The 26,399-nt window shown below is 37.5% G+C and overlaps 3 protein-coding genes across 7 annotated transcripts in view; 2 read left to right on the forward strand and 1 right to left on the reverse strand.

Moving 5' to 3' along the window:
- The window catches only part of LOC114462860 (collagen alpha-1(XVII) chain-like), a 33,629-nt gene extending 25,425 nt beyond the window's left edge, over positions 1-8,204 (reverse strand). For both annotated transcript variants that reach the window (XM_028445943.1, XM_028445935.1), the window contains exons 1-9: positions 8,084-8,204; positions 6,693-6,831; positions 5,015-5,056; positions 2,416-2,652; positions 2,304-2,351; positions 1,932-1,982; positions 1,819-1,866; positions 1,568-1,711; positions 978-1,070 (exon numbers count right to left, since the gene is read on the reverse strand). In XM_028445943.1, coding sequence (XP_028301744.1) covers positions 978-1,070; positions 1,568-1,711; positions 1,819-1,866; positions 1,932-1,982; positions 2,304-2,351; positions 2,416-2,652; positions 5,015-5,056; positions 6,693-6,756 — 727 coding nt within the window. In that variant the 5' untranslated portion in view covers positions 6,757-6,831; positions 8,084-8,204. The remainder of the gene's footprint in view (positions 1-977; positions 1,071-1,567; positions 1,712-1,818; positions 1,867-1,931; positions 1,983-2,303; positions 2,352-2,415; positions 2,653-5,014; positions 5,057-6,692; positions 6,832-8,083) is intronic.
- Positions 8,205-10,693: 2,489 nt separating this feature from the next.
- On the forward strand, positions 10,694-12,660 carry LOC114468541 (small integral membrane protein 26-like). Its single transcript, XM_028455511.1, has 2 exons — positions 10,694-10,921; positions 12,333-12,660. Exons 1-2 carry the CDS (start codon positions 10,798-10,800, stop codon positions 12,527-12,529), a joined length of 321 nt encoding a protein of 106 aa, XP_028311312.1. The 5' UTR covers positions 10,694-10,797; the 3' UTR covers positions 12,530-12,660.
- Positions 12,661-13,274: 614 nt separating this feature from the next.
- On the forward strand, positions 13,275-18,748 carry dtd1 (D-aminoacyl-tRNA deacylase 1). Of its 4 annotated transcripts, none has more exons than XM_028451919.1 (6): positions 13,275-13,444; positions 14,248-14,395; positions 14,480-14,715; positions 15,211-15,308; positions 17,727-17,865; positions 18,423-18,748. In XM_028451919.1, the coding sequence occupies exons 1-5, from the start codon at positions 13,372-13,374 to the stop codon at positions 17,853-17,855; spliced, it is 684 nt and encodes a 227-aa protein (XP_028307720.1). In that variant the 5' UTR covers positions 13,275-13,371; the 3' UTR covers positions 17,856-17,865; positions 18,423-18,748. The 4 variants fall into 4 exon arrangements, with proteins under 4 accessions (XP_028307720.1, XP_028307730.1, XP_028307713.1 ...); XM_028451929.1 differs by having other exon boundaries at positions 18,556-18,748; XM_028451912.1 differs by having other exon boundaries at positions 13,276-13,444; positions 18,476-18,748.
- Positions 18,749-26,399: the final 7,651 nt, after the last annotated feature.

Below are 26,399 nucleotides of genomic sequence, written 5' to 3' on the forward strand. Positions count from 1 at the left end.
TTTTCTTTTAGGGTCTATGTTATAAATCTAGATTAGATTAATCTACGTTAGCTAGCTTTAGCTAACCAAACATTCCCTGTCAGACAGGAGCTGTACTACGACTGTTGATCACCTATGATCACAACACGCTAATTGATTACAGCCTCGCTACGTGCGCGTGCACATGAAAGGGGTGGAGCTTGCATCATCTGACCAATCAATGGAGAGAACTGTCTGACTGAGCTTCTTTACAATGAATGGAGGAACAGTTTATGATCTTAAATGAATATAATAAATATAAATATATGATGACAGTGAAGAGCAGCAGTGTTAGTGCAGCGCACAGCAGGAGGCTATATTGTTCCTAAAGGATGTCATTAGTAAATGAAATGATTACATTTATCATTAATAATCTTCTTTCCTAAACTCATCCGTCAGATCTGCACCAACCAGGATCATCTATCAATGATCGTTTTTTAAGAGGGCTGATTGGTCAGGAGGCGGGGCTTTAGGACTCGCTAACATCCTAGCCAGAGAAAAACCTGTTCATGACCAGGTTAGCGTTCAGCATTAGTTGTCATAGTGATTAAGCTTCAGCGAGCTTTGTAGTCCAGCACACACTGATTAAAACCTGGAAGTTAGCACGATAAGAGGTCATCTAGCACACGCCCCTTTGTGTTGTGTGTTTTCTTGTTGTGTTGTGTGTTTTCTGGTAGTGTTGTGTGTTTTCTTGTTGTGTTGTGTGTTTTCTTGTAGTGTTGTGTGCTTTCTTGTTGTGTTGTGTGTTTTCTTGTTGTGTTGTGTGTTTTCTTGTTGTGTTGTGTGTTTTCTTGTAGTATTGTGTGTTTTCTTGTTGTGTTGTGTATTTTCTTGTAGTGTTGTGTGTTTTATTGTTGTGTTGTGTGTTTTCTTGTAGTGTTGTGTATTTTCTTGTAGTGTTGTGTGTTTTATTGTTGTGTTGTGTGTTTTCTTGTTGTGTTGTGTTCCCAGTGTCTGACCTGAGTGGTAGAGGCTGGTGCTGGGCAGGTTGTTGTTGGTGCTGTAGCCGTAGCTACCGCTCACCGCTCCTGACCAAACGCTGCCAAACTGATCTGAGAAAAAACGTGGCAGGGCAGGTGTTCAACATATGGGTCGAGACCCATTTAAAAAAAAAAAAAACATTTTAAAACTTTTGTCAAAATGTTCAACTTATTTCAAAGTTTTTGTATTTGTTTTTACTTTTTCAGCTTCTTAATAAACTTTGTAAAGCTTTTTAAACATTTGTAAACATTTTATTTTAAGACATTTTTGACCCTTTTCAACTTTTTTTAATTACATTTTCAAAAATTGATTTTTTTTTTTAAACTTTTTTGTAGTTTACACATTTTCAAGTTTTTCAACTTTTCTAAAAAAAAATCCCATTTATAGTGTTATTTATGTGTGTGTGTGTGTGTGTGTGTGTGTGTGTGTGTGTGTGTGTGTGTGTGTGTGTGTGTGTGTGTGTGTGTGTGTGTGTGTGTGTGTGTGTGTGTGTGTGTGTGTGTGTGTGTGTGTGTGTGTGTGTGTGTGCGCGCGCGCGTGCGTGCATGCGTGCGTGCGTGTGTCAGACCTGTGGTGCAGCTTTCTGACGGGCTCCTGGTCTCCAGGGTGACCTTTCTGGGGATGGGCAGCGTGTTGCTGGGGGACGTTGTTGGGCTGGAGCTGGAAGAGTGTTTTCCTCTCAGGAGACGCTTCACGTCGTCCAGCTCTGTCCCTGAACAGCACAGAGGGTCTGTGTGTGTGTGTGTGTGTGTGTGTGTGTGTGTGTGTGTGTGTGTGTGTGTGTGTGTGTGTGTGTGTGTGTGTGTGTGTGTGACTCACAGCAGGCCGTTGGAGACGCACTCTGCAGTCTGGTTCTGATCTCACTCTCTAACAACGAGCAGAAAAACAGTTTAACATGAGCTCCTGACTTTATGGACAGGAAGTGGGCACACCTCTGCTCTGACTCCGCCCTCTGATGGCGGACGATGCTGTGGTTGAACTGACTGTGGAAGATGAAAAGAAAACATTTCAATTAAAGCCTGGACGGATGGATGGATGGGTGGATGGACGGATGCATGGATGGATGGATGGGTGGATAGATGAATGAATGGACAGATGGATGGATGGGTGGATAGATGGATAGATGATGGATGGATGGACGGATGGATGAATGGACGGATAGATGGATGATGGATGGATGGATGGATGAGTGAATAGATGGATGATGAATAAACGGATGGATGAGTGGATAGATGGATGCTTGGATGAATGGATGGATGGACAGATGGATGAGTGAATAGATGGATGGTGGTTGGATGACTCACCGTAGTCCTTGCGTTGGTACTGGGGGGAGGAGTCTGAACTGGAGCTTTCTGTAAACAAAGATGACATCATCAGTTTTCCTTCAGCTCTTGACCTTTGACCTTTGACCCTGACCGTCAAAGACGTCCGACAGCGGTTCGGTCACAGAGGTCGTGACCTTCCTGTCTTTGTTGGCGGACGTGACAGCGAGGGAGGAAGAGGAGGATGAGGCGTAGCCGCTCTTCATCACCGAGGACACGGCGCCAAGGCCTTTGCTGTAGGAGGCTCCGCCCTCTGACGCCATCAGGGTCCTGGAGGCGGAGCCGCACCCATGTGAGGCTGAAGCTCCTCCCCCTCCATTGAAGTGCTTGCCTACAGAACAGAAGCACAGTTTAAAGTGATGAAAGTCTTCCTCTTGTCTCCACTCAGGTGTTCATTCTACTCTACCTTTATCACAATGTTTATGTTGTTGCTTTGTGTGTTTTTGGATTATTTTTGGATTTCAGGTGGTTTTTATTGTGTATTTTTGTTCTTGTTTTGTGTTTTTAGATTCAGTTTTGTTATTTTTTTTAGTCGTTATGTGTTTTTATTGTTATTTTGTGTTGTCAATTTGTGTGTTTTTCATTGTTTTTGAAGACATTGTCTACTTTTGTTGCCGTTTTGTTGTTTATTCATGTGTTTTTGTCTGTTTTATTGTCATTTTGTGTATTATTTTTTATGTTTTTGTTGTCAATATGTGTGTTTTTGGAGCCTTTTAGAGTATTTTTGTTGTTATTTTGTGCCATTTTGTTGTCAATTGTGTGTTTCTCTCAGTCATCTTGTTTAGATATGTTGGTGTGTTTTTAGAGTCTAAATGTGTAATAGTGTTGCCAATTTGTGTGTTTTTGGAACCACATTTTGTAATGTTGTTCTCAACTTGTGCATTTATGATATTTTTTGTGTTTTTGCAGCCATTTTGTGCCATTTTGTTGTCACTTGTTTTTCTCAGTAATTTTGTGTCTAATTGTATATTTTTGTACTTGTTTTGTGTTTTTATTTATGTGTTATTTTGTGCCATTTTGTTTTTCTTCTTCATTGAGCCATTGTAGATGATGTTTGGAAAATATCAGAATTTTTACCTAAAAAACAGATTTTTTTGAATTGTAGTCAATGCAAAAAAAAGTCATTTTTTGTTAAAATCTAATTACCAACATCTCCATGATGTCTGGATACAGTTTGTGTCGTTTGAAATCGGCTTTATTCGATTAGCGAGAAGGAACTGGCAGAGGTAAGGATTGACCAATCACATCAACTCCTTTTGCTTTCTTTTCTTTTTTTCATTCAAAATTTTATCCCTTTTTTCCATTGAGGATGATGGTTTTAAGTAGGTGAGTTGGTTTGTTTTATTAGTAAATAACTTTAAAATAGTCTAAATGATCTGAATGATAAAATCGTGATTTTACAGAGAAAACATTGTGATACGTATGTAGTTTATTGTGAATTTAATGGTGATTTAGTTGCAGATTCTGACTCCTTGTGGTTATTCCTTTGCGATGTTGGACGGAGGTGTGTTTACTTAGGTAGGCTAGTGAATGTATATGAGCTAGCCTTGTGTTTAGCACAGAATGTTGTGGAGCGGGTATATGTGCGGCCTCGCGGGTGTTGCAGTAGAAATGAAACTGGGAACGGTCACGGGGAACCCTTAATCTCAGAGCACCCTCGCCAAAAAGCCCCATAGCACCTGCAAAACAAAATGTCTGGCGCCGCCAATTTAACCACATTCACCATTTGTCATGTTCATTCGTGTCTGTTTTTGTCCACTCATCCTGGCAACGTTTAAACAATTTCTGTGGTTTTTAAAATCCCATTTCATCACCTTTTCCATCATTTTTGGTCACTTTGAACCCATTTTATTTCTGATTAAAACCAGGATTTGCATCTCAAAGATGATTATAATAATAATAATAAACGTTCCTGGATAACAGTGGATATTATTCAGATGAATAAATAAATGTGGTTATCACAGATTCATAGAACAATTCCCGCGAATCTGAAAACTGTCCAGTATTTACATTAGAAAAAAAGTTGCAGTGGCTAAAATAAATTTGTTTTAAATTTAGCTTGTGGTTAAATAAGAGGGAATATGCAGATGATTGGGACTGGTAACTTTAAAAATACACAAAATAATCTAAAAATACACAAAATGGCAACAGAAACACACAAAAGGACAATTAAAATGTGCAAAAATATTCTCGAAACACACAGAAACTCACACAATCACAACAATAATGTAGACAATGACTGGAAAACACACAAAATACTTGGGAAAATACCTTAAAAACAGTAGGAAACTCACAAAACCACATAACAAATACAAAAATGACAGACAACACTGTAACAAAAACATAAAATCAAAACAAACACACACAAAAGGACAATGAAAATGTGCAAAAAACACACACAACCATAACAACAATATAGACAGAAAAACACACAAAAAACACTTCAAACAATAAAAAATACACACAAAGTAAAAAAAACAACCTTAAAAACTACACAACAAATACAAAAATGACAGAAAAACAGACAAAAGCACAACAGAGTCGTAGAAAACACACAAAATCAAAACAAATACACACAAAAGTACAATGGAAATGTGTAAAAATGACTGTTGATCATGTGACGTGATCTCTGTGTATCTCAGTAATCGTTGTGAGTCACGAGGATTCAAACCTTTAACAACGACTGTACTCACCCTGTGACGTTTGTCGAGTCATCGCCTCGGTTTTGATGATCACTGTGAGAGAAGCGCTTAGTCATGAAACATGGAACACAAAGTGAATTTTAAATCTTATTTAAAGAATGTTTGGTGCTCACACATGAACTGAAAGATTATTTTATAATTAACGATCAATGATTTACCACCGTAACTGATCAACTTCTCTTTCAAATGTTTAAACTTCAGATTGTTTTCCTGGATCTTTTCATTCTCAGCTTTGTGGCCCTCTGCACTTACTGTACATAGTCAGCATAAAGCCAGAAACGGCTTAAATATTGGAATGTTTTCTCAGGAAATCAGAGTCCAATATTTACATTTCAAAGGTGAGACGAAAACTACACAACAAATACAAAAATGGCAGAACAACAGATGAAACCACAATAGAAACACTCAAAATCCAAACAAAAACACACAAAAGGACAATGAATATGTGGAAAAAGATTCTGAAAACACACAACAACAAAACAGACACTGACAGAAAACACAAAAAATAACTCACAGAACACCTGGAAAAATACATCAAATGACAAAAACACACACAAAGTGTCAAACAAAAATACCTTAAAAACAGTTAAAAAAAAAAAAAAAAAAAAAAAAACTCACAAAACCACATGTTAAATAAAAAATGTCAGAAAAACAGACAAAAACAAAAACACACAAAAGGACAATGAAAATGTGCAAAAATATTCTAAAACACAGAAAAACACACAGCTAATTTAATTTAAACCAAGTGTTTTCAGCCTCAGTACGAGCGCGTTCACATAAAAGGGGTGGAGATTACAGCGTCTGACCAATCAATGGAGAACCTGGCAGAGCGATCGTCTTTACAGGAGGAACAGCTTATGATCAAAGTACCAGGAGGCGGGATTAGTTAGAAGGCGGAGCTTTGGTACTCCCTCAGATCTGATCCACTTCATAACTTGATCCTGACCAGGTTGTTTTAGTTTAAAATGATGAATTATTCAAATCCATAATTCAGACCAAAAACAACCTGTTGTTACAGAAAAGGTGAGAACTTAGACAGGAAGCTGCTGATACTGTTACTGTATAAAAATGTGAGATTATTTATGATTTTAATCCATTGGATTATTGTAGATCAGTTCATCAGATATAAATCTATATCTTTCGTAAAGGATGTTATCATTGGTAGATAAAAAGATTACATTAATGTCTAAATTTTCTCTCTCCTGTCAGCGTCAGATCAGATCCACACACTGACGTGTTCACACATCACCTTTTATTGGACAACTCGCTTTCTAGGAAATCTGATTGGTCAGGAGGCGGGGCTTTATCACTCGTTAAAATCCCAGCCAGAGCAAAACCTGCTCTCAACCAGGCTAGCCATTCAGCATAAGTTACCATGGTGATTTAGATCTGTAAGACGTTAGTGAGCTTTGTAGTCCAGCACACACTGATTAAATCCTGGAAGTTAGCGCGATAAGAGCTAATCTAGCTTTGTAACATACCTCCAAAGTGGCAATAAAAATATCTTAAAAACAATAAGAAACTCACAAAACCACATAACAAATACAAAAATGACGTAAAATGTGCAAAAACATTCTAAAAACACACACAATTAGAACAAAAACCAGACTCTGTGTGTGTGTGTGTGTGTGTGTGTGTGTGTGTGTGTGTGTGTGTGTGTGTGTGTGACCTCTGCTATTGTCTCCATCGTCTCCTCCTGAGCTCAGCGTCTTCACCGTTGTGAACTCGTCCATTTGTCTGACGTTGGACGACCACGGACGGATACTTGGTCACGTATCTCTACTTTAGTTTGTTCCTTTCTGTCAAAACTAAACGAATAAAATATGATGTCAATGTATGAAGGAGACGAAGAGGAACACACACAACTAAACCCCAACATCACACACATACACAAAATGACAACAACGATCTACAAATTTACTCTAAAAACACTTAAGACGGCAAAAAATATACACAAAAATAACAGAAAAATATATAAAATGACAACAAAATACACAAAATTTACTCAAACTACAAAAAATATCAACAAAATACACAAAGTGACTTATATAACACGCATTAAAAACACAAAAATAGCAATATACAAAGCAAAAACACACAAAATCATAAAAAACCCAACAGAATATTAAAAAAAACACACAAAATAACACAAAAATTACACAAAACAACAACAAAAAGACAAAAATTTACTCCAAAAATACTTAAGACGGCGAGAAATATACACATAGATAACAGAAAAATATACAAAATGACAACAAAATACACAAAATTTACTACAAAAACAGAAAATGTAAACAAAATAAACCAAATTGTAACATGCAAAACAAACAAAATGAGAACTATACTAAACGACAACAAAAACACGCAAAATTATTTAAATATTAAAACATAAGATATCAACAAAATACACAAAAGTGACTCATATAACACGCAAAACAAACACAACAACACACAAAATGGGAAATATAGAAACAATGAAATTGTACAACAAAAATATTTGCACTGAACAACAGCAATAATACAGAAATGTATTCCAAAAACACTAGAAATATACACAAAATAACAGAAAAAGACACAATTTTACCATCAAACAAACAGAAACACATAAATTAACAAGGAAACAGCAATAAAGTACACATCATTTCTCCAAAAACTATTAGAAACACACAAATTCACAACACAAAATAATAAAAACATAACGTGTACACCAATATCAAAATAGACTCTAAAAACACACAAAGTGACAGCAGAACTACACAAAAATGACTTTAAAAAGCAACAACAAAATAACAACAAAAAACCCAAATTGTCGAAACATTTCATGGAATGATGCTAAGAAAATACACAAATTCACTAAAAACCAACCAGAATCACACGCCTTATTCTGATAATAATATTATAACAATCATGTAAACATCAATTATTTGGTATATAAAAAAACGCTATATAAGGGGGGCTAAAGAGGCTAAAGGACCAACACTGCACAAAGCAGAGATTGTGTTATTTCATCAGTAATAAACACTTAATAAATAGATTAAAGAGAAATGATTCTTCACTGACCTTCTGCTCCAATCACAGCCTCAACCAACAACAACCCTAACCCGCCATATTTAGCTTCAGATCACTTTATTAGAAGCTTTTCTTCCCTGTGTGTGTGTGTGTGTGTGTGTGTGTGTGTGTGTGTGTGTGTGTGTGTGTGTGTACAGTAGATCTGACTCACCTTTCAGTCGACAAGTCCCCACAAAGACCCACAGAGGGGGGGGAGGAGGAGGGGCCTGGGGCTCAGAGAGTGAAAGTCCTCAACACTTTAGAGGAATGTGAAGCCTGAAGGTTGAAAAATGTTTACAGTTCATTACGAGTCATTAATATTACATTATTTCATAAACTCAATTCAAACATAAACATGAGGCCAAAACCTAATTTATTCACATTACAACAGAAACACACAAATTAACAACAAAACAGTCGTGCAACACAACCTCACCAAAAACCATCAAAAACACACAAATTGACAACAGAAAATAACAATTACAACACATAACGACTAGAAAATGTACAAAATGACAACAAATTACACAGGATGATGCTCAAATATACACAAATTCACTAAAAACCAAACAAAATTACACAAAATGTCTGCAAAAAACACACAAAACAAAATCATAAATACACAAGTTGACTATGAAACATCAAAATGTGATTCCAAAAACACATGAATTGGCAACACAAATACACAAAATACACAAGGAGTACAGAAATACAAATAGATTCAGAATAAAAACACACAAAAAGACAATAAATTACACAGAATAGACCCTAAAAACATACAAATAGACTCTAAAAACACACTATTGACAACAGAATTATGACAGGAATACACTTAATGGCTCCCAAAACACACAAAGCGACAACAGAAGTGCACAAAATAACAACAAAAATACACAAAGAGACTACAAAACACACAATGACAACAGAAGCAAATACATTGACAACAAATTACACAGAACATCACACAAATAGACTAAAAACACAAAGTGACAGCAGAACTACACAAAATGACTGAGGAAAACACAAAAAAAACACACAAAATAACAATAAATTACACAGAATAAACTCTAAAAACACACAGTGACAACAGAACTACATAAAATGAGTGAGAAAAACACACAAGTGACCACAAAATAACACAAAAACACTAACGTCTTTGTGTTGACAACAGGAAGCTGTGTGTGTGGTTCTGAGTGTGTGATTGTGAGTCTAGAGGAAGAAGCTCAGGCTTGTCTGAAGAAGCTGGACATGAATAAGAGCTGAATTCTTCAGTGACAGCACCACTCTCCATTTAATAATCCTGCTTTTCTTTTACAGTAACACCCCACAGGTGCTGCGTCCCCCCCCCACACTCACCATTTATCGGTCCTTATTAACTCTGCTGTAAAAAAGTAGAGCTGAGGCAGAAATAAATGTCAGATATTCCCTCCCGGCGGCTGAAAGCCATGATGGAGGAATGTTTTAAAGCTCTGACACGTATAGATAGTGATCTATAAGTTCACCACAGCCTCCAGGCCTGGGTTTTTATTTGCTGATGAATCATTTCTGGGATAATTTCACCTGTTTTTGGTGTGTGTTTTTTCATGAGAGACGGCGTCTGGACATGTGGGACTTTTCCTTTCAAACCAATAGGCAGAAAAGTCTGCGTGAGGAACATGAAGTGCAATAAATCTGTGGAGAGCAGTGGTCCATCCTTCGCCTGCAGACACACTGACTCACAAACATGACTTTGACTTTCACAGAAAATCAACTCTGATAATATTGTTGAGTTCCTTGGGTTACGGCCTTCCTCTGCGGTCTTTAAATATGTGAAAAAATAAAATGTGATATGGTCATAACATGACATTTCAACAAATGACCCACACATTTCATCCTCCAAAAAAAATCGGATTTCTTTTTTTTTTTTTAACCAATGGTTCCATGATTATTCAATATTCACACTGTACATTTTCAGTTTGATCTGATGAATACATTTTGAAATATGGATGATGAAGTCAAGGTGTGTTTGTGTCCTTATTTTTCTCCTATTTTTATCTTCCAATATCTCAGGAACTTCCTCACATAGGAAAGGTAAATGTGATATAGTAATATATCACAGGACACACCCCCCTCACTACATTGTCCATCTCTCAGAAAATATTCATCCGATCAAACTAAAAATTGGAAGAAAAAAAAAAAATCAGAATTTTTTTTAGACCGAAGTTAATGGGTCATTTGTTGAAATGGCATGAAATGAGTCATACTGTATGTGTGTCTTTTTTTTAGTGCAAAATACAAATAATCATTCAAATAACTTTCAACACACCTTTTTAAATTCGTTTTAGATACACAAAATTACAACAAAATACACAAAATCAGTCCAAAAACATATGAAAAACAAGTTGGTTAAGTTAAGTAAAGCTAACGGAGAGATAGCCAGCTTTGTAAAAGAAACACACAAAACAACAACTAAGATACACTTAACAACAAAAACACATATAGTGACAAACAGAAACACACAACAACAACAATAAAAAAAGAAGCCACACTTTTACAATTACTATAAAGAGTTACAATTACAGCAGAATGGAGGTGTAGTAACACAGAAACACCACAGGTGGCGCTAGCGCAGCAGCAGTGGAAGGCAGCGGCCTTTAAACACCACAGAAGAAGAAAAGCAGGAGCGTTAATGGCGGCGCTGTGTCATCCTCTACATCCGTAGATAAATCTGTGTAAAACAGTGAAACATGCAGGTTAAAGACGTGCTGAAGTGGAGAACGAGACTATCCGCTGTGTACGCGCTCGGTGTCTGGACCATGATCGTTTCATATGGTATCTTTAAATACACCGGTTGCTTAGAGGACACATCAGGTGAGTCAGTGATTGATTAATGTAAAAATATCCCTCCATGATGATAGTTCAGCCTTTACTGTCACATTTAGAAAGTTAAAAAGAGATTTAGAAAGAACACTGGGTATAAAATAAGCAAATACAAGTGCCTTTATTAACATTTACTGTCACAGTGAAGCGGAAATGGTTGTAGTCCACTCTGTGCGTTTAGACTACAATTCCCCTACGTGTCATTTCCGGTGTGCGTCTTCTCCCTGCCATCCTAAAGTTTTTTTAATTTAACAAATGTCAACAAAATTAACATTATTAATAACGTGTGAATTAAATCGCTATACAAAAAACAATCAAGAACTCGACAGAAAATACAAACTAAATCCAAAATAATTCCCAAAATTTCAATAATTTGACAAATTTCAACAGCAGGTTTAGATGTGTTTAAAAAAATGTTTTCAACCCGTTCAGAAAACGAAAAACATGACATTGTTTTTAAATATCTACACTAAAATTAAAAGTGAGTTTTACAAAAATATTATTAACCATAAAACCAGAATCATGACCTTAAATGAAATCCTGCAAACATACAGAATTACAGAGAAATAAACTAAAGGATGAGAAAACAAAAGCCCACAAAATGATTTCAAGACTGCAGGAAGCATACACTCAAAAATGGCAATAGGTTGACCACAAAATGTCATTATATAAAATACACAGAATTAGAGAGATGTGTATAAAAAGACAACAAAATTACAGAAGTATATTCAAAATACTCCAAATATACAGAAAGTGATTCCAAAAATTAACAAAATGACAGCAAAAATACATAAAAAGACAAAAGTACACAAAAACTCAACAAACATATAAAAAATTAGGGGGAAAAAGCACAAAATGACAATGAAAATATGCAAAATGTCTCCAAAAACACATAAAAGGACAACAAAAAGGCAACCATAAATACAGTGAAAGCACACAAAATTATACCAAAAACACCACACAGAATTAAAATATAAATAAACCAACAAAATTACTCCAAGACTACAAAAAACACACACAAAATGACCAAAAAAAACCCCCCAAAATGACTCCATAAGCTACCAAAATGCACGGGGTGCCAAAAATATGCAGAATGAGAAAAAACTATACAAAATTACACAAATATGACAGAAAAAGTACACAGGACACACACACACACACACACACAGAGGCAAAAGATAATACACAGAATAAGAGAAATGTATACAAAAAGACAACAAAATTACAGAAAAATATTTGAAACAACTCCAAAAATACATAAAATCATGACAATCAAACACAAAACCTTTGTTTCCTGTATTAATGCTCAGGTTGGTTGTTATTCTAAAAACTATTAGTAGAATTGATGATAATCAGAAAGCAAAGGTGACGCCACATGTTTGTTTCCCTCTCTGTGATTCAGGGAAAGAGAAACAAGCAGTTAAAGAAGAAGAAGAGAATCCATACCAGGTGACGTTTAACACGGCTCATTCTAGAAACATCATCATCTACAAGAAAGACTTTGTGCCGTACACGACCAGGATCTACAACTTCGTCAAGTCCTTCAATGGCGACGCGTCCGCTGCAAAGGATTCTGGGAATGAGTCCAGTGACCCATAGCCACGATGCTCCCAACACTCCCAGTTTGGACCCAAACTGGACATCCCACTGTGTACTGGAGTTCTGTAGGAGGCTGATGATGTCAGGATATATTTATGGAAATAAATAAAATTCATTCTTTTACATTTAAATGTCTCTATTGTTGATTTATGAGCCTCTGATGGCACATCAAAGGACCCAGCAGCCAATCAGGACTGAAAGCTGTGTCCCAATAGGGTTGAATGGGAACATTTTGGAGCAAAAAAATACCAAATTTTTTTTTTTTTTCTGTAGCTTCTTTATTTCTTTCATTTTGTGTATTTTTTGGTACTTTGTGCATTTTGTTTTCACATTTGTATATTTTTGTTTTGAGTATTTTGAAATTTCTGTAATTTTACGTGTTTTTGGAGTCATTTTATGATTACGTTGTTTTGCAAAAAACTTATTTGTGGCAAATTTTTTCAGTGTATTTTTGGTGGATCTTTTTAGGCATTTTGTGTAATTTTTGTTTTGTGCATTTTGGTTTTTTTTTGTATTTTCTGTGATTTCATGTTTTTGGAGTCGTTTTGGTTTTTATTATATTGTTTTGTAAATATTTCAGTTTTTTTTTTTCTTTTTTTTGGAATATTTTTTATCTTTCTATTTTTAGTCATTTCACGTGTTTTTGAAATCGTTTTGTACATTTACTAAAGGGGGCGCAATAAAATTAGAACATTCATGTATTTGTGTATTTATTTATTTATCTATTTGAAGTAAACTCACTTTTTTTTCTTTTTTTTTTTAATTTACCGAGAGGCACAGAGTGAAGAGTGTAGCTGCCGCTTTCAGCCAATAGAAGACGGCGTTATTGGGTCAGGTGACCCATGAGTGCGGAAGTAGAGACAAACACGACAATGAGAGCCATCGTTCAGAGAGTTTCCAGAGCCAGTGTAACAGGTGAGCCCCACATTTAAGTCCTTTATTATTATATTAGTCCGTGTTCATGCAGCTATTTACAATATTTACAGCAGAGTTCATATTAAATGGTTTTAAAATATAAAACCGAAAACAAGCTGCGACCCAAATGTTCACATTTAGGTTGAAGATGAGCAGCTAATGAAAAGGGTGTTAATTTTTCACGATAAAATTAAAAGATTTAAACAAAAAAAAATACATGAATAGAATAAAGACTACTTATATGGAGCGCCAAGTGTAAAGTTGCTCATGCTAGAATAAACAGCAACATTTAGCAACAAATCACGTTTAAAAAACGTGATTTTTTAAAAAATATAGCTTTAGACCAGATTTACTGCAATATTTGTGGTATTTACTTTTATCGTAAATATGTCAATGTTGAATGTAAATGTTACATATTAAATTAAAATGTTAGATAATAAATATAAATGTTCAATTTTAATCTAAATATTAAATGTTAGATGTAAATGTTAAATGAAAATTTTAAATGTTAAATCTAAATAAATGTTAAACCTAAACATAAATTTAAAAAAAATTAAATCTAAATGTCACGGGTAAAAGCTCACATTTTTATTTAACGGATATTAAATCTAAATGTTAAATCTAAAAATGACACATTAAATCTAAATAAAAATGTTCGATATTAAATTTAAGTGTTAAATCTATCAATTAAACATTAAAATCTAAATCCAAATATCATTTACTTATGACTGATGTCAATTGGAAGATTCATAATTGAATTGATAACCGTTAATAATCAAGAAGCGTTTTGTAATCGAATCGAGATTACAAAACGTGTGTGTGTGTGTGCGTGCGTGCGTGCGTGCGTGCGTGTGTCACAGTGGGAGAGGAGCAGATCAGCTCCATTGGGCGTGGCCTTTGTGTCTTACTGGGCGTGTCCTCAGAGGACACACAGAGAGATGCTGACTACATGTGAGTGTGTCAGGTCATGTGACCACATTGATGTGTTTTTATCGCACTCAGTAGTGAACCCTTGGCTCCTCCCCCTCCCTCCAGGGTGCGTAAGATCCTGAACCTGCGTGTGTTTGAAGACCCCAGTGGGCGGAGCTGGTCCCAGAGTGTGATGGACAGAGATCTGGAGGTGTTGTGTGTCAGTCAGTTCACCCTCCAGTGTGTGCTCAAGGGCAACAAACCGGACTTCCACCTGGCCATGCCGGCCGCGTCCGCTCAGCCTTTCTACAACGCCATGCTGGACGCCATGAGGAGCGCCTACAGGGCCGAGCGCATCAAAGGTGAAACCCACTGGCTGTGAACACCCTGGGAACCATCATAGGTTCAGTTTACACACACCTGTACACACACCTGTACACACACCTGTACACACACTTGTACACACACCTGTACACACTGTGTCCTATCATCTCACGCTACTTTAAATAAATGTTTGGAAAAAGCAGAGATCGACAACTTTTATCACAGGGGGCGGAGCCAAAACATGTGCTGGTATGTGACCTGAGTGTCACATGATCAACATTCATGTCCTTGTTTAAAAAAAAAGACCAATCTGAGCATTAACAGGAAACAACAAAGGAGCTGTGTGTTTTTGGAGTCATTTTGTTTTATTTTTATTTTTTGTGTAATTTTGTGTTTTTCTTATTTTAAAAATGGGGGTTTTTGAGTCATTTTGTGTGATTTTGTTTTCATGTGATTTCAGTGTTGTTTTGCAACAAAACCAATAGTTTTTTGTGTATTTTTTTTTTCAGTCATTTTGTTTACGTGTTTTGCAGATGGGAAGTTCGGAGCCTACATGCAGCTTCACATTCAGAACGACGGACCCGTCACTATTGAGCTGACGTCACCCTGCGGGTCCTCAGACCCCAGACAGGTACGGGCGGTACAGCTCTACGGTTTTCTTTTTAACCACACGGTGGTGCTGTTTTCCTGTTTTAGTAGAAGCCTGATTCTTGTGTCGTTTTACACACTACGTACACAAAATAATGACAAAAATACTTAAAAATATTAACATTTACAGCAAAAACTCACAATATAACTCGAAATCACACAAAGCAATAGAGAAATTCACAAAATGGCTTCAAAAATACACAAAATAACAACACACGCACACAATAGGACTCTAGAAATATTACAAAATTGAGACAAAAGACACAAAATTACTAGACAAGTACACTAATAACAAAAATACACAAAACAAGACAAAAAATGACAGGAAAACACAAATTTTCAACAAAAATGTATGAAACAACAAAAAGGCAATACTACCAAAAATACACAACAACAGAAATTCACAAACTGACAGAAAAATAGGGGGCGCTGATTGTAAAGTTTCACATGCTAAAATAAACATCAAGCATCAAGACACCTGAAACTGAAAAGAGAGCCCTCGGAGGGTGAGGAGAAGACACAGACTGCAGAAAAAGCATGATACACTATGATACACTCGTTACTAGTGGTTAGGTTAATATTAAACGTCATGCGGCATCCATCATGCTCTCAAATGCTTCCACTACAGACGAGGATCATCTTGTACTGGTCACACCTAATGATCTATGGGCTGGACATCAGTGTAAATGGTGTCAAGCGGTGTGAGCAGTATGATGGGTTATGCAGTACATGATATATATATATATATATACACACAGTATATAATGTCAAAATTCTGACATTTTATCTGACAAAAAATCAGAATTTTTTCCTCAGATTTCCAACATGAGGGAATTGGTAGAAAACATTCCTCTCTCATCTCTTAATATTCTTTTCTCATTTGAATGCAGGAAGAAACTTTTATTAAAAAAAGATAAAAGAACAAATGAATAAACAAAATGTTTATAAAAATAATTGTTGTGTTGAACTGAGTTATTAAGTTGGGTCAGATCATGAAAATCATAGTATAATAACTTTTTTTTCGTTCAGAATTCTGAATTTGCTCTGTAGCAGGTTAGCTGTAGAGGCTAAATCACCATGGTTACAGGTTAGCTGTAGAGGCTAAATCACCATGGTTACAGGTTAGCTGTAGAGGCTAAATCACCATGGTTACAGGTTAGCTGTAGAGGCTAAATCACCATGGTTACAGGTTAGCTGTAGAGGCTAAATCACCATGGTTACAGGTTAGCTGTAGAGGCTAAATCACCATGGTTACAGGTTAGCTGTAGAGGCTAAATCACCATGGTTACAGGTTAGCTGTAGAGGCTAAATCACCATGGTTACAGGTTAGCTGTGGAGGCTAAATCACCATGGTTACAGGTTAGCTGTGGAGGCTAAATCACCATGGTTACAGGTTAGCAGTAGAGGCTAAATCACCATGGTTACAGGTTAGCTGTAGAGGCTAACTCACCATGGTTACAGGTTAGCTGTGGAGGCTAAATCACCATGGTTACAGGTTAGCTGTAGAGGCTAAATCACCATGGTTACAGGTTAGCTGTGGAGGCTAAATCACCATGGTTACAGGTTAGCTGTAGAGGCTAAATCACCATGGTTACAGGTTAGCTGTAGAGGCTAAATCACCATGGTTACAGGTTAGCTGTAGAGGCTAAATCACCATGGTTACAGGTTAGCTGTAGAGGCTAAATCACCATGGTTACAGGTTAGCTGTGGAGGCTAAATCACCATGGTTACAGGTTAGCTGTGGAGGCTAAATCACCATGGTTACAGGTTAGCAGTAGAGGCTAAATCACCATGGTTACAGGTTAGCTGTAGAGGCTAAATCACCATGGTTACAGGTTAGCTGTGGAGGCTAAATCACCATGGTTACAGGTTAGCTGTAGAGGCTAAATCACCATGGTTACAGGTTAGCTGTGGAGGCTAAATCACCATGGTTACAGGTTAGCTGTAGAGGCTAAATCACCATGGTTACAGGTTAGCTGTGGAGGCTAAATCACCATGGTTACAGGTTAGCTGTAGAGGCTAAATCACCATGGTTACAGGTTAGCTGTAGAGGCTAAATCACCATGGTTACAGGTTAGCTGTGGAGGCTAAATCACCATGGTTACAGGTTAGCTGTAGAGGCTAAATCACCATGGTTACAGGTTAGCTGTGGAGGCTAAATCACCATGGTTACTTCTCCTGGATAAACTTGGTTGGCTTTTGTTCAACCGACTTGGGGATAAGTTAATCCAGGTTAGCTGAATTTTCCAGGCCTTATCCCCTATCCTGGTTTAGTGAAACACCCCCAGTTGTTTTAAAGAGCCAGGCTTCACTTTGTTGTCTGTGGATAAACAAAAACTGATCAATTACCAAATTTCCGTTAGTTCACACTCACTGAAAACGTCTTCTCGAGTTTCCTCAGATGTCAAAGCAGAGGAAGGAGAAGACGCGCTCGCACTCAGGCAGAGAGACGGACGCCCCGGGCTCACCACAGGACCCTAATGCCAGCAGCAGGGTGGATGGGGGCGTGTCCTCAGAGAGGAAACTGTAGGCAAAGACAGGTGAGGGACACACCAGAGCCGTATATAGAGAGAGTTGAAACAACTTAAGTCCAAAATGTTTGACCGTCACGTGATTCATGTCAGACTGAGATTGTTCCCTGAAGTTATTGGTGGACCATTTGAATCCATTGATTTCTAGTGACATAACTGGGATTTTAGGTCATTTGTCGTCAATAAATGCATTAATTGACAATATTTTTACAGTACACGTCATATGTATGTGTATATACAATATATGTTTATGTAGTTCTATAAAAAAAGATTTTCTTAACGTAAATTCGTATTAATAATTAGTGTAAACAGTTTACCTGCTTTTTTGACATAGTTAAGACCAATATTAATTTGGTTAAAAATTTGTTAATATTGTATACAGGATGTATTGCTTTGAATTGTTTAATTTTCTTTAAAAAAAGGGGTCATTAAAAAACACCACATCCAGACAGGACACATTAAAAACATATTTATTATGTTCATACATTAGATTTTTTTACTATGCACTTATGTACCAAGAATAATTTATTAAATAAATGTCTAACTGTTCATCGCTCCATCATCAGGGATGGATGATGGATGGATGAGACCTGATTGATCCTTGTTGTCCATCCTGCAGATCTACTCCGGGGCTTTTATTTTGGTGTCTCTCACACTGGACCTCCTTCCTGTCCTCTTCATTTTCTGTGAATAACGCAGGATGGGCTGATGTGAACCTTGTCCTCCCCTTTTCCTGCTCCTCCTGTGGAGTGAAGCTGGGTGATGATGTTCTCATTGAAACGTACAAACGAACCTTTAACGGACAAACTGGACCCATGAGGACGAGGAGAGACCAGAGAGCTAAAGGCTGCTATCTGTTAGCATTAAAGGAATAAAGGCTTGAAATATTTCACTCTGTGTGTCATGAGTCCACATCAGTGCTTTTCAAAGTGTGGGGCGCACCCCCCTGGTGGGGAATGGGGCTATGATATGCACAACTATAACATCTCACTCTCACTATAAAGCAGTCAACTCATCCCCACCCTTTCCATTTCCTACCCTGACTCCATCTTCCCTGTTCCCTTCCCCCCACCTAGGTGTAACACTACCCTCTCTTTTTATATTCTCCCTTTAATAAAGTGTTTCTAACCCTTCCTTAGGGAGGGCTGGTGATGGTCACAATTATGCAATAAAATAAATTCATTTATTTAATTGCAATAGCAAAACATGCATTACTGTCTTTAAAATATTGCTCTTATTTTAGTGTTGAACTTTGACAGCATGTGCAGACGAGGAGAGAAAAGAAAGCAGTGGTGAGGAGAGAGAGAGGGTGGTGAGGTGGAAAACTGAGCAAACAAATCAAAGTAATAGTGAAGTTAGAGTCGAGGGGTGCGGAGGAGTTTAGAGCGTGTTAAAACCGATCCGGTTTTTCACCGCTGTCCGCCGTTTGAATCCACACCGGTTGCGTTTTGAGTGTGCCGCGGTGCACTTCGGTTGGACGACTGTGACGTCACGAGTCAGAGCAGTTCTCACAATATCTATATCTATACTATAATTCAAGGGAGGTCTGTGTGGATGTGTGTGTGTGTGTGTGTGTGGAGCAAATATCTCCCGGACGCGATGCCAGTTCAACTTGAAACTCGGTCGACGGGTTACAAATACCCCAAGTGTGTGTATCTGTTATTTTGGAGTAATTTTGTCATTTCAAAATGTTTATTTTAATTTTATTTCACTTCTGGACGGTCCTGAAGTGAAACCTATTCAACTTTTGACCTCAGGGTGTGAGGGGGCGCTAGCGCACCATCTATATCTATTTCCTCACACGAGCAAGAGTCACGTGTGCACACAGCCCAGCAGACACGGACTGTAAACACGAGTGAGGGATAAGAAGATAGTTTTATACGGAGAGGAACGTCTGAGCAGCTGTGTTTACACTGATAAACTAACAAAGCTCTTAAGTCTCACTTATTGGGCCTGATGTTAGTCACTGATGTTCGTGTGTGTGAGCCACGGCAGACTCCACTTCCTCCTGTGCTATGCTATTGTTAGCTTCTCAAACACGGAGCTCTCTGAATAGAGATTTGAAACCATCAGCCACTGGTGAGTCTTTTACAGACACGTTTCCCATTGTTTAAACCATAAAACTGTTGTTCAATAACGCGCTGTTTCACTAGAGTCGATATTGACCTCAACCTGTTCAATTCTCCATCTGGAAAACTGTAGATTCTGTGTCATGCTGTGCATGGAAGCTAAGCTCTGACCACTCGGTTCAAAGGTAAAAAAATATTTTAGTTTTTTTAAAAAGACAGCCGAATTGTACATAATACTTTAATTTACTTACTCACTCAGGTAGTTTGGAGCTTTACGTTTTGTTTTGCACAGTTTGGTTGTTTTTCTGATTGGTGCTACAATGGCTATGGAGTTTGGTTATCAGCGTCTCAAACACATTCGTATTTTCTTATTTAAATATACTAAAACAGAAAGATACACAAATACACATTGACTCCAAAAAACATACATTACAGAAAAATACACCAAACAAAAAATAAAATAAAAGTGAGTTAAAAAACAACAACAAACACATTTATCAAGTTCATATCCCATAGAAATAAACCGTGGAAATCGCACACGCTGTTTTATTTTAATATTTATTATTTTATTATAGTTACTGGATTCTCATTATGTGTTGTTGCTATTATTTTTTATAACCATTACTATTACTACTTTCACAATTGATATTATATCTCTATCTAATTGTACTATTACTGTATTGTTATTCTTAAATTATTCTTTTTTTTATTTAATCTTATAGTTACTGGTATTCTCATTGTATTATTATTAATATTGCTATTGCCTTATTATTTTATGTTTATTATTGTTTTTATTATTGTATTACAGTTACTGGATTCTCTTTGCTCTTTTCTTATTGCCATTATTATTATTATATAATTGTACGACTGTATTAATGTTATTGGCATTATTCTAATGATCATTATATTTTTAAACTCCTTTTTAATTATTAATATTTTATGTTATAGTTACTGGTATTGTCATTGTATTATTAGCATTGCTATATTATCATATTTTTTATTATCATTGTATTAGCATTGCTATATAATCATCATATTACCATATCATTATTTAATATTTTTTATTGTTTTTTATCATATTATTGTTACTAGATTCTTATTATATTACTTTGTTATTGCTATTATTACTATTATTATTATTATTATAACCATTACTATTATTACTATTACTATTTTCGCTAAGACTATTTTTTTGTGTATTATCATCAGGGCTCTACACAAACTTAACCAGTGGTGGCACTGGTGTGACCAACTTTCTCTGTACAGAATAGCCATGCATGCTGATGAATAGTTGACTTAACTGGCGTACTGTAGTTTTGTTTGAAGTAAAGATTGACAGTGACTCGAGATATATTTACTAAATGTTTTAGCGTCAATGTTAAGTTTTTCTGTAACGAGGCAGCGGGGATTACGCACTGCGCTTCCATCCATTCACCTGGCGAATGTCCGCTCACTGGCAAATAAAATGGATGAACTGCTGCTTCTAAACACCAGAAACTCGGACTTTTGCAGATCCGCCGCCCTGTGTTTTACTGAAACCTGGCTCAGTGAACTCATCCCGGACAGCTCTCTACATCTACCGGACTTTCAGCTCCTCAGAGCGGACCGTGTAAAAGAGCTCTGTGGGAAGACGAGGGGCGGCGGAATATGCTTTTACATTAACCAAGGTTGGTGCACAGATGTCACAGTGTTGAAACAGACGTGTAGCCCTAATCTGGAGAGTTTTTTCATAAACTGCAAACCGTTCTATTCTCCACGGGAGTTCTCCTCGTTTGTTATGGTCGGTGTTTACATCCCACCTCAGGCTTGTGTAACAGAGGCGTTACAGCAGCTGGCTGACCAGATAGCAGACGTGGAGAAAAAACATCCCGACTCTTTGCTAATCATTCTCGGGGATTTTAACAGAGCAAATCTAACCCACGAACTCCCTAAATACAGACAGCATATAAAGTGTCCCACCAGGGGTGCTAACACACTGGATCACTGCTACACTGTAATAAAGGATTCATATCACTCTGTTCCCCGTGCAGCTTTGGGGCTCTCTGATCACTGTCTGATTCATCTCATCCCGACCTACAGGCAGAAGTTTAAATCTGCTAAACCTGTAGTAAAGACTGTTAAGAGGTGGACAGAGGAGTCAAAGCAGGAGTTACAGGACTGCTTTGACTGCACTGATTGGAGTGTTTTTGAAGCTGCATCAGACAACCTGGATGAACTGACTGATACTGTGACATCTTACATCAGCTTCTGTGAGGACATGTGTGTGCAGACCAAGACTTTCTGCACATACAACAACAACAACAAACCCTGGTTCACACCTCAACTTAGGATGCTACGTCAGGCTAAGGAGGAAGCTTACAGGAGTGGGGATAGGGACCTGTTCAGGCAAGCCAAGTACACACTATCCAGGGAGATCAAAGTAGCCAAGAGGTGCTACACTGAGAAGCTAAAACAAAGCTTCTCAAACAAAGATCCTTCTGCAGTGTGGAAAAGCCTGCATGAAGTTACCAACTACAGGAAACCCTCCCCCCACCCTACTGGTAACAAACGACTAGCTAGAGACCTGAACAGCTTCTACTGCAGGTTTTCACACCCACCCCCCAGCTCATTAGCATCAGCCCATCACCTGAACTCTGCCCTTCCTGCTCCCCCTACTCCCCCCCCTACCTCACCCTCTGTCCCCCCACCTGCCCTGAAGATCAATGAAAGAGATGTGTGCCAGCTTTTCAAAAAACAAAAGATCAAAAAGGCTCCAGGACCAGACGGAGTGTCTCCTTCCTGCCTGAAAGCCTGTGCTGAGCAGCTGGCCCCCATCTTCACACGGATCTTCAACTCATCACTGGAGCTGTGTGAAGTACCTTCCTGCTTCAAAAGTTCCAGCATCATCCCAGTCCCCAAGAAACCTGCCATCACAGGACTTAATGACTATCGACCCATTGCTCTGACGTCCGTAGTCATGAAGTCCTTTGAGAGGCTGGTTCTGAGCCACCTGAAAAAGATCACAGGACCCCTGCTGGACCCCCTGCAGTTTGCCTATCGAGCAAACAGGTCTGTCGAGGATGCAGTCAACATTGGTCTGAACTACATCCTGCACCACCTCGACTCCCCAGGGACCTACGCTAGGATCCTGTTTGTGGATTTCAGCTCTGCATTCAACACCATCATCCCGGACATCCTTCACCAGAAACTCACCCAGCTCACAGTGCCGGCCTCCACCTGTCAGTGGAGCACCAACTTCCTGTCTGACAGGAAGCAGCAAGTAAGGCTGGGAAGCATCACATCTGGCACCCGGTCACTCAGCACTGGCGCCCCTCAGGGGTGTGTTCTCTACCCACTGCTATTCTCCCTCTACACCAATGACTGCACCTCAGGGGACCCCTCTGTGAAACTCCTGAAGTTTGCAGACGACACCACCGTCATCGGTCTCATCAGGGATGGGGACGAGTCTGCCTTCAGACGGGAGGTGGAACAGCTGGCTCTCTGGTGCAGTCAGAACCACCTGGAACTGAACCTGCTCAAGACTGTGGAGATGACAGTGGACTTCAGAAGAAATCCCCCCCCACTCCCCCCCCTTACCATTTTAAATAGGGAATTGGCTACCGTGGACTCCTTCAGGTTCCTGGGATCCACAATCTCACAGGACCTGAAGTGGACCTCCCACATAGACACAACCAGGAAAAAGGCACAGCAGAGGAAGTACTTCCTGCGTCAGCTGAGGAAGTTCAGCCTGCCCCAGGAGCTGCTGATAATGTTCTACACCTCCATCATTCAATCTGTTCTGTGCACCTCCATCACTGTCTGGTTTGGATCTACAACCAAACTAGACAGACACAGACTACAAAGGATAGTAAGGACTGTAGAAAAGATCATTGGTGTTGATCTGCCCTCCATCCAAGACTTATACCTGTCCAGGGTCAGGAAACGGGCAGGTAGCATCACTGCAGACCCCTCCCACCCTGCACACAATCTGTTTAAACTCCTCCCCTCAGGCAGACGCTACAGATCACTGTACGCCAAAACAACCCGCCATAAAAACAGTTTCTTCCCCCAGGCTGTCACTGTGATCAACACTAAACAGTCATAGAGAGTCAGTCCTGTTTCTGTGAAAAAACCCTGGAACCAAACATAACAACCCTGGATCAATCTGACACTGAGAATGTTCATGTACATACTATTTAATTTAAATGTTCTCCTGCACTACTTATCAATGCTCTACTGCACTATTTTCCTTTTATTATTATTATATTTTATTATTATCTTTCTTTTTCTATTATTTTCCTTCTTTTTATCTTATTTTTTTAAATTTTTTTTTTTGTATTTATTTTTTTATACTATTATTATTTTATTATTATTATTATTATTATTATTATTATTATTATTATTATTATTATTATTATCATCTTGTTATTTGCACATTCTAGTCTAACTACTGTTTATATTTATACTTATGTTTATAATTATTATCATCTTTTCTAGTTGATTGTTTATTATTGAATGTTTTCACTATTGGAGAGAGCACAGTTGACCGAGTCAAATTCCTCGTGTGTACAACATACACTTGGCGAATAAAGATGATTCTGATTCTGAAGTAATTATAATAATAATAATAATGGGTCCACAACACGGCTTCACTATGATTGTTTGTTCTGCACAAGGGTGAGTTTTTCTTATATTATTCTATGTGCTAAGAAAGATGCTAGCAGCTATAATGTAAACACACACACACACACACGGCTGATGCACGTTCGTGCACAACACCGGGATGAAAATACTGAACTCACACAGAGCCGTTTAGAGAGTTGGTGTTGCAAAACGTTTATTTTTTGTGGTACTTCTGTGTCTCTCTTAACAACCCGCGACAGATTATGTGTAAGACGCGCGCGCAAGAGATAACACACACAGTATTTATAATAAAAATAAACTAAATGAGTAAAACAAAAAATAAACAATTATTATACAAAAAATGCACAAAAAGACAACTGAAAGATAAAAAAAAAACACAATGATGACATTAAACCAGTAAAATTGCGCCCACATTTTGCACCCGCAAATATACCCCTTATGCTCCCACATGAATGCATACTTCCGACGGGCACTGTACTCGACTTAAAAAAAAACATACATTTACAGAAAAATGTAACAAAAATATGAAAATGGCTCAAAATACACAAAACTAAATATTTATACAAAAAAATACACAAAATTACTCCTGAATAACAGTACTATAGCAACAAAAACAATAATTATACAAAAATACACATGACTCCAAAAAAACATACATTACAAAAAAAATTAAAATAAAAAAAACAGCAAACATTTATGCACAAAAAGACAACAGAAAGATACACAAATACACATGGCTCCAAAAAACATACGTTACAGAAAAATACACCATACAAAAAAAAATATAAAAGTGATGACGAAGTCATGCACATGTCCCATAGAATTAAACCAGGAAAATTGCACCCACATTTTGCACCCGCAAATATACCCCTTATGCTCACCCATGAATACATACTTCCAACGGGCACTGTACTAGTATATATATAATTGCGCGAGAACGCAGCTAAATGTATGTGTTATAAACGCAACAATAAACAGATAAACAGGTGTTCAGTGTTCCTAACGAAGGAGAACAAGAAGGTTGGACTCTGGATTTGTCATAGAAACATTTTTTATCAACAGCCAACAGAGAAGAGATAAAACTGCACCAGTAAAACATGAACTAAATCAAAGTTGCTGCAGTTTACAGTGTAGTTACAGTATGAGAGGAATCAATATAGTGAATGTGAATTTGTTTTTACACATTATGATGTTTTGGTGATGTATTTACTTGAAATATAATCTGAAGTGTTTTATTTTGAAAAGTAACCCGATATTTTATTGCGGAGTACGTGCTTAATTTCCTGTTTAGCTTCATTTGCGTGTGTGTGTGTGTGTGTGCGGGTAAGTACACATGCTCCAACCTGTATGTTCTTGCATGATGATTGAATTACTCACATTTTTTGTTACATGCATGAATATTACATATATTTAATCATTTACCGTTCATGATTTAAATGACCCTCGCTAACACTAACCCTCACCATTACTGAACAATTTCTGATTCTAATAAAATCATCACTGCACTACAACAGCTGTCATTCTCTATCTACCTTAACAATTTCTGTCTTCAAACAAATTGTTCAAAACTTGACATGTTTGTTTAAACATACTAAGGGTTTGTGTTTAACAGCTATGGATAACAAATTCATACTGATTACAATACTCGACCATACATACCTTTTAATTAGAAACTATAGAAATATAACCAGATTTAGCCTTCAAAACACTTTCAAATATCATGCTGTTTGCATTACTGTTTTTGCTTTTTCCCAATGGCTAAAAACGCAAAAGGCAGCGGTAGTGGTAGTTTCACATTAGTGGAATGGGGTTCAACTCCTTACAGTGTCCTTGATGAAAGCTAAATTATAT

The sequence above is a fragment of the Gouania willdenowi genome, chromosome 1 (assembly GCF_900634775.1).
Source record: "Gouania willdenowi chromosome 1, fGouWil2.1, whole genome shotgun sequence".
Taxonomy (NCBI): domain Eukaryota; kingdom Metazoa; phylum Chordata; class Actinopteri; order Blenniiformes; family Gobiesocidae; genus Gouania; species Gouania willdenowi.

Bases quoted from the DNA above. Each gene is read 5' to 3' on its own strand.
- LOC114468541 (XM_028455511.1), top strand. From the start codon at position 10,798: ATGCAGGTTAAAGACGTGCTGAAGTGGAGAACGAGACTATCCGCTGTG. The intron at 10,922-12,332 runs GTGAGTCAGTGA...TCTGTGATTCAG, and splicing joins TTGCTTAGAGGACACATCAG to GGAAAGAGAAACAAGCAGTT.
- dtd1 (XM_028451919.1), top strand. From the start codon at position 13,372: ATGAGTGCGGAAGTAGAGACAAACACGACAATGAGAGCCATCGTTCAG. The intron at 14,716-15,210 runs GTGAAACCCACT...CGTGTTTTGCAG, and splicing joins CAGGGCCGAGCGCATCAAAG to ATGGGAAGTTCGGAGCCTAC. The intron at 15,309-17,726 runs GTACGGGCGGTA...GAGTTTCCTCAG, and splicing joins GGTCCTCAGACCCCAGACAG to ATGTCAAAGCAGAGGAAGGA.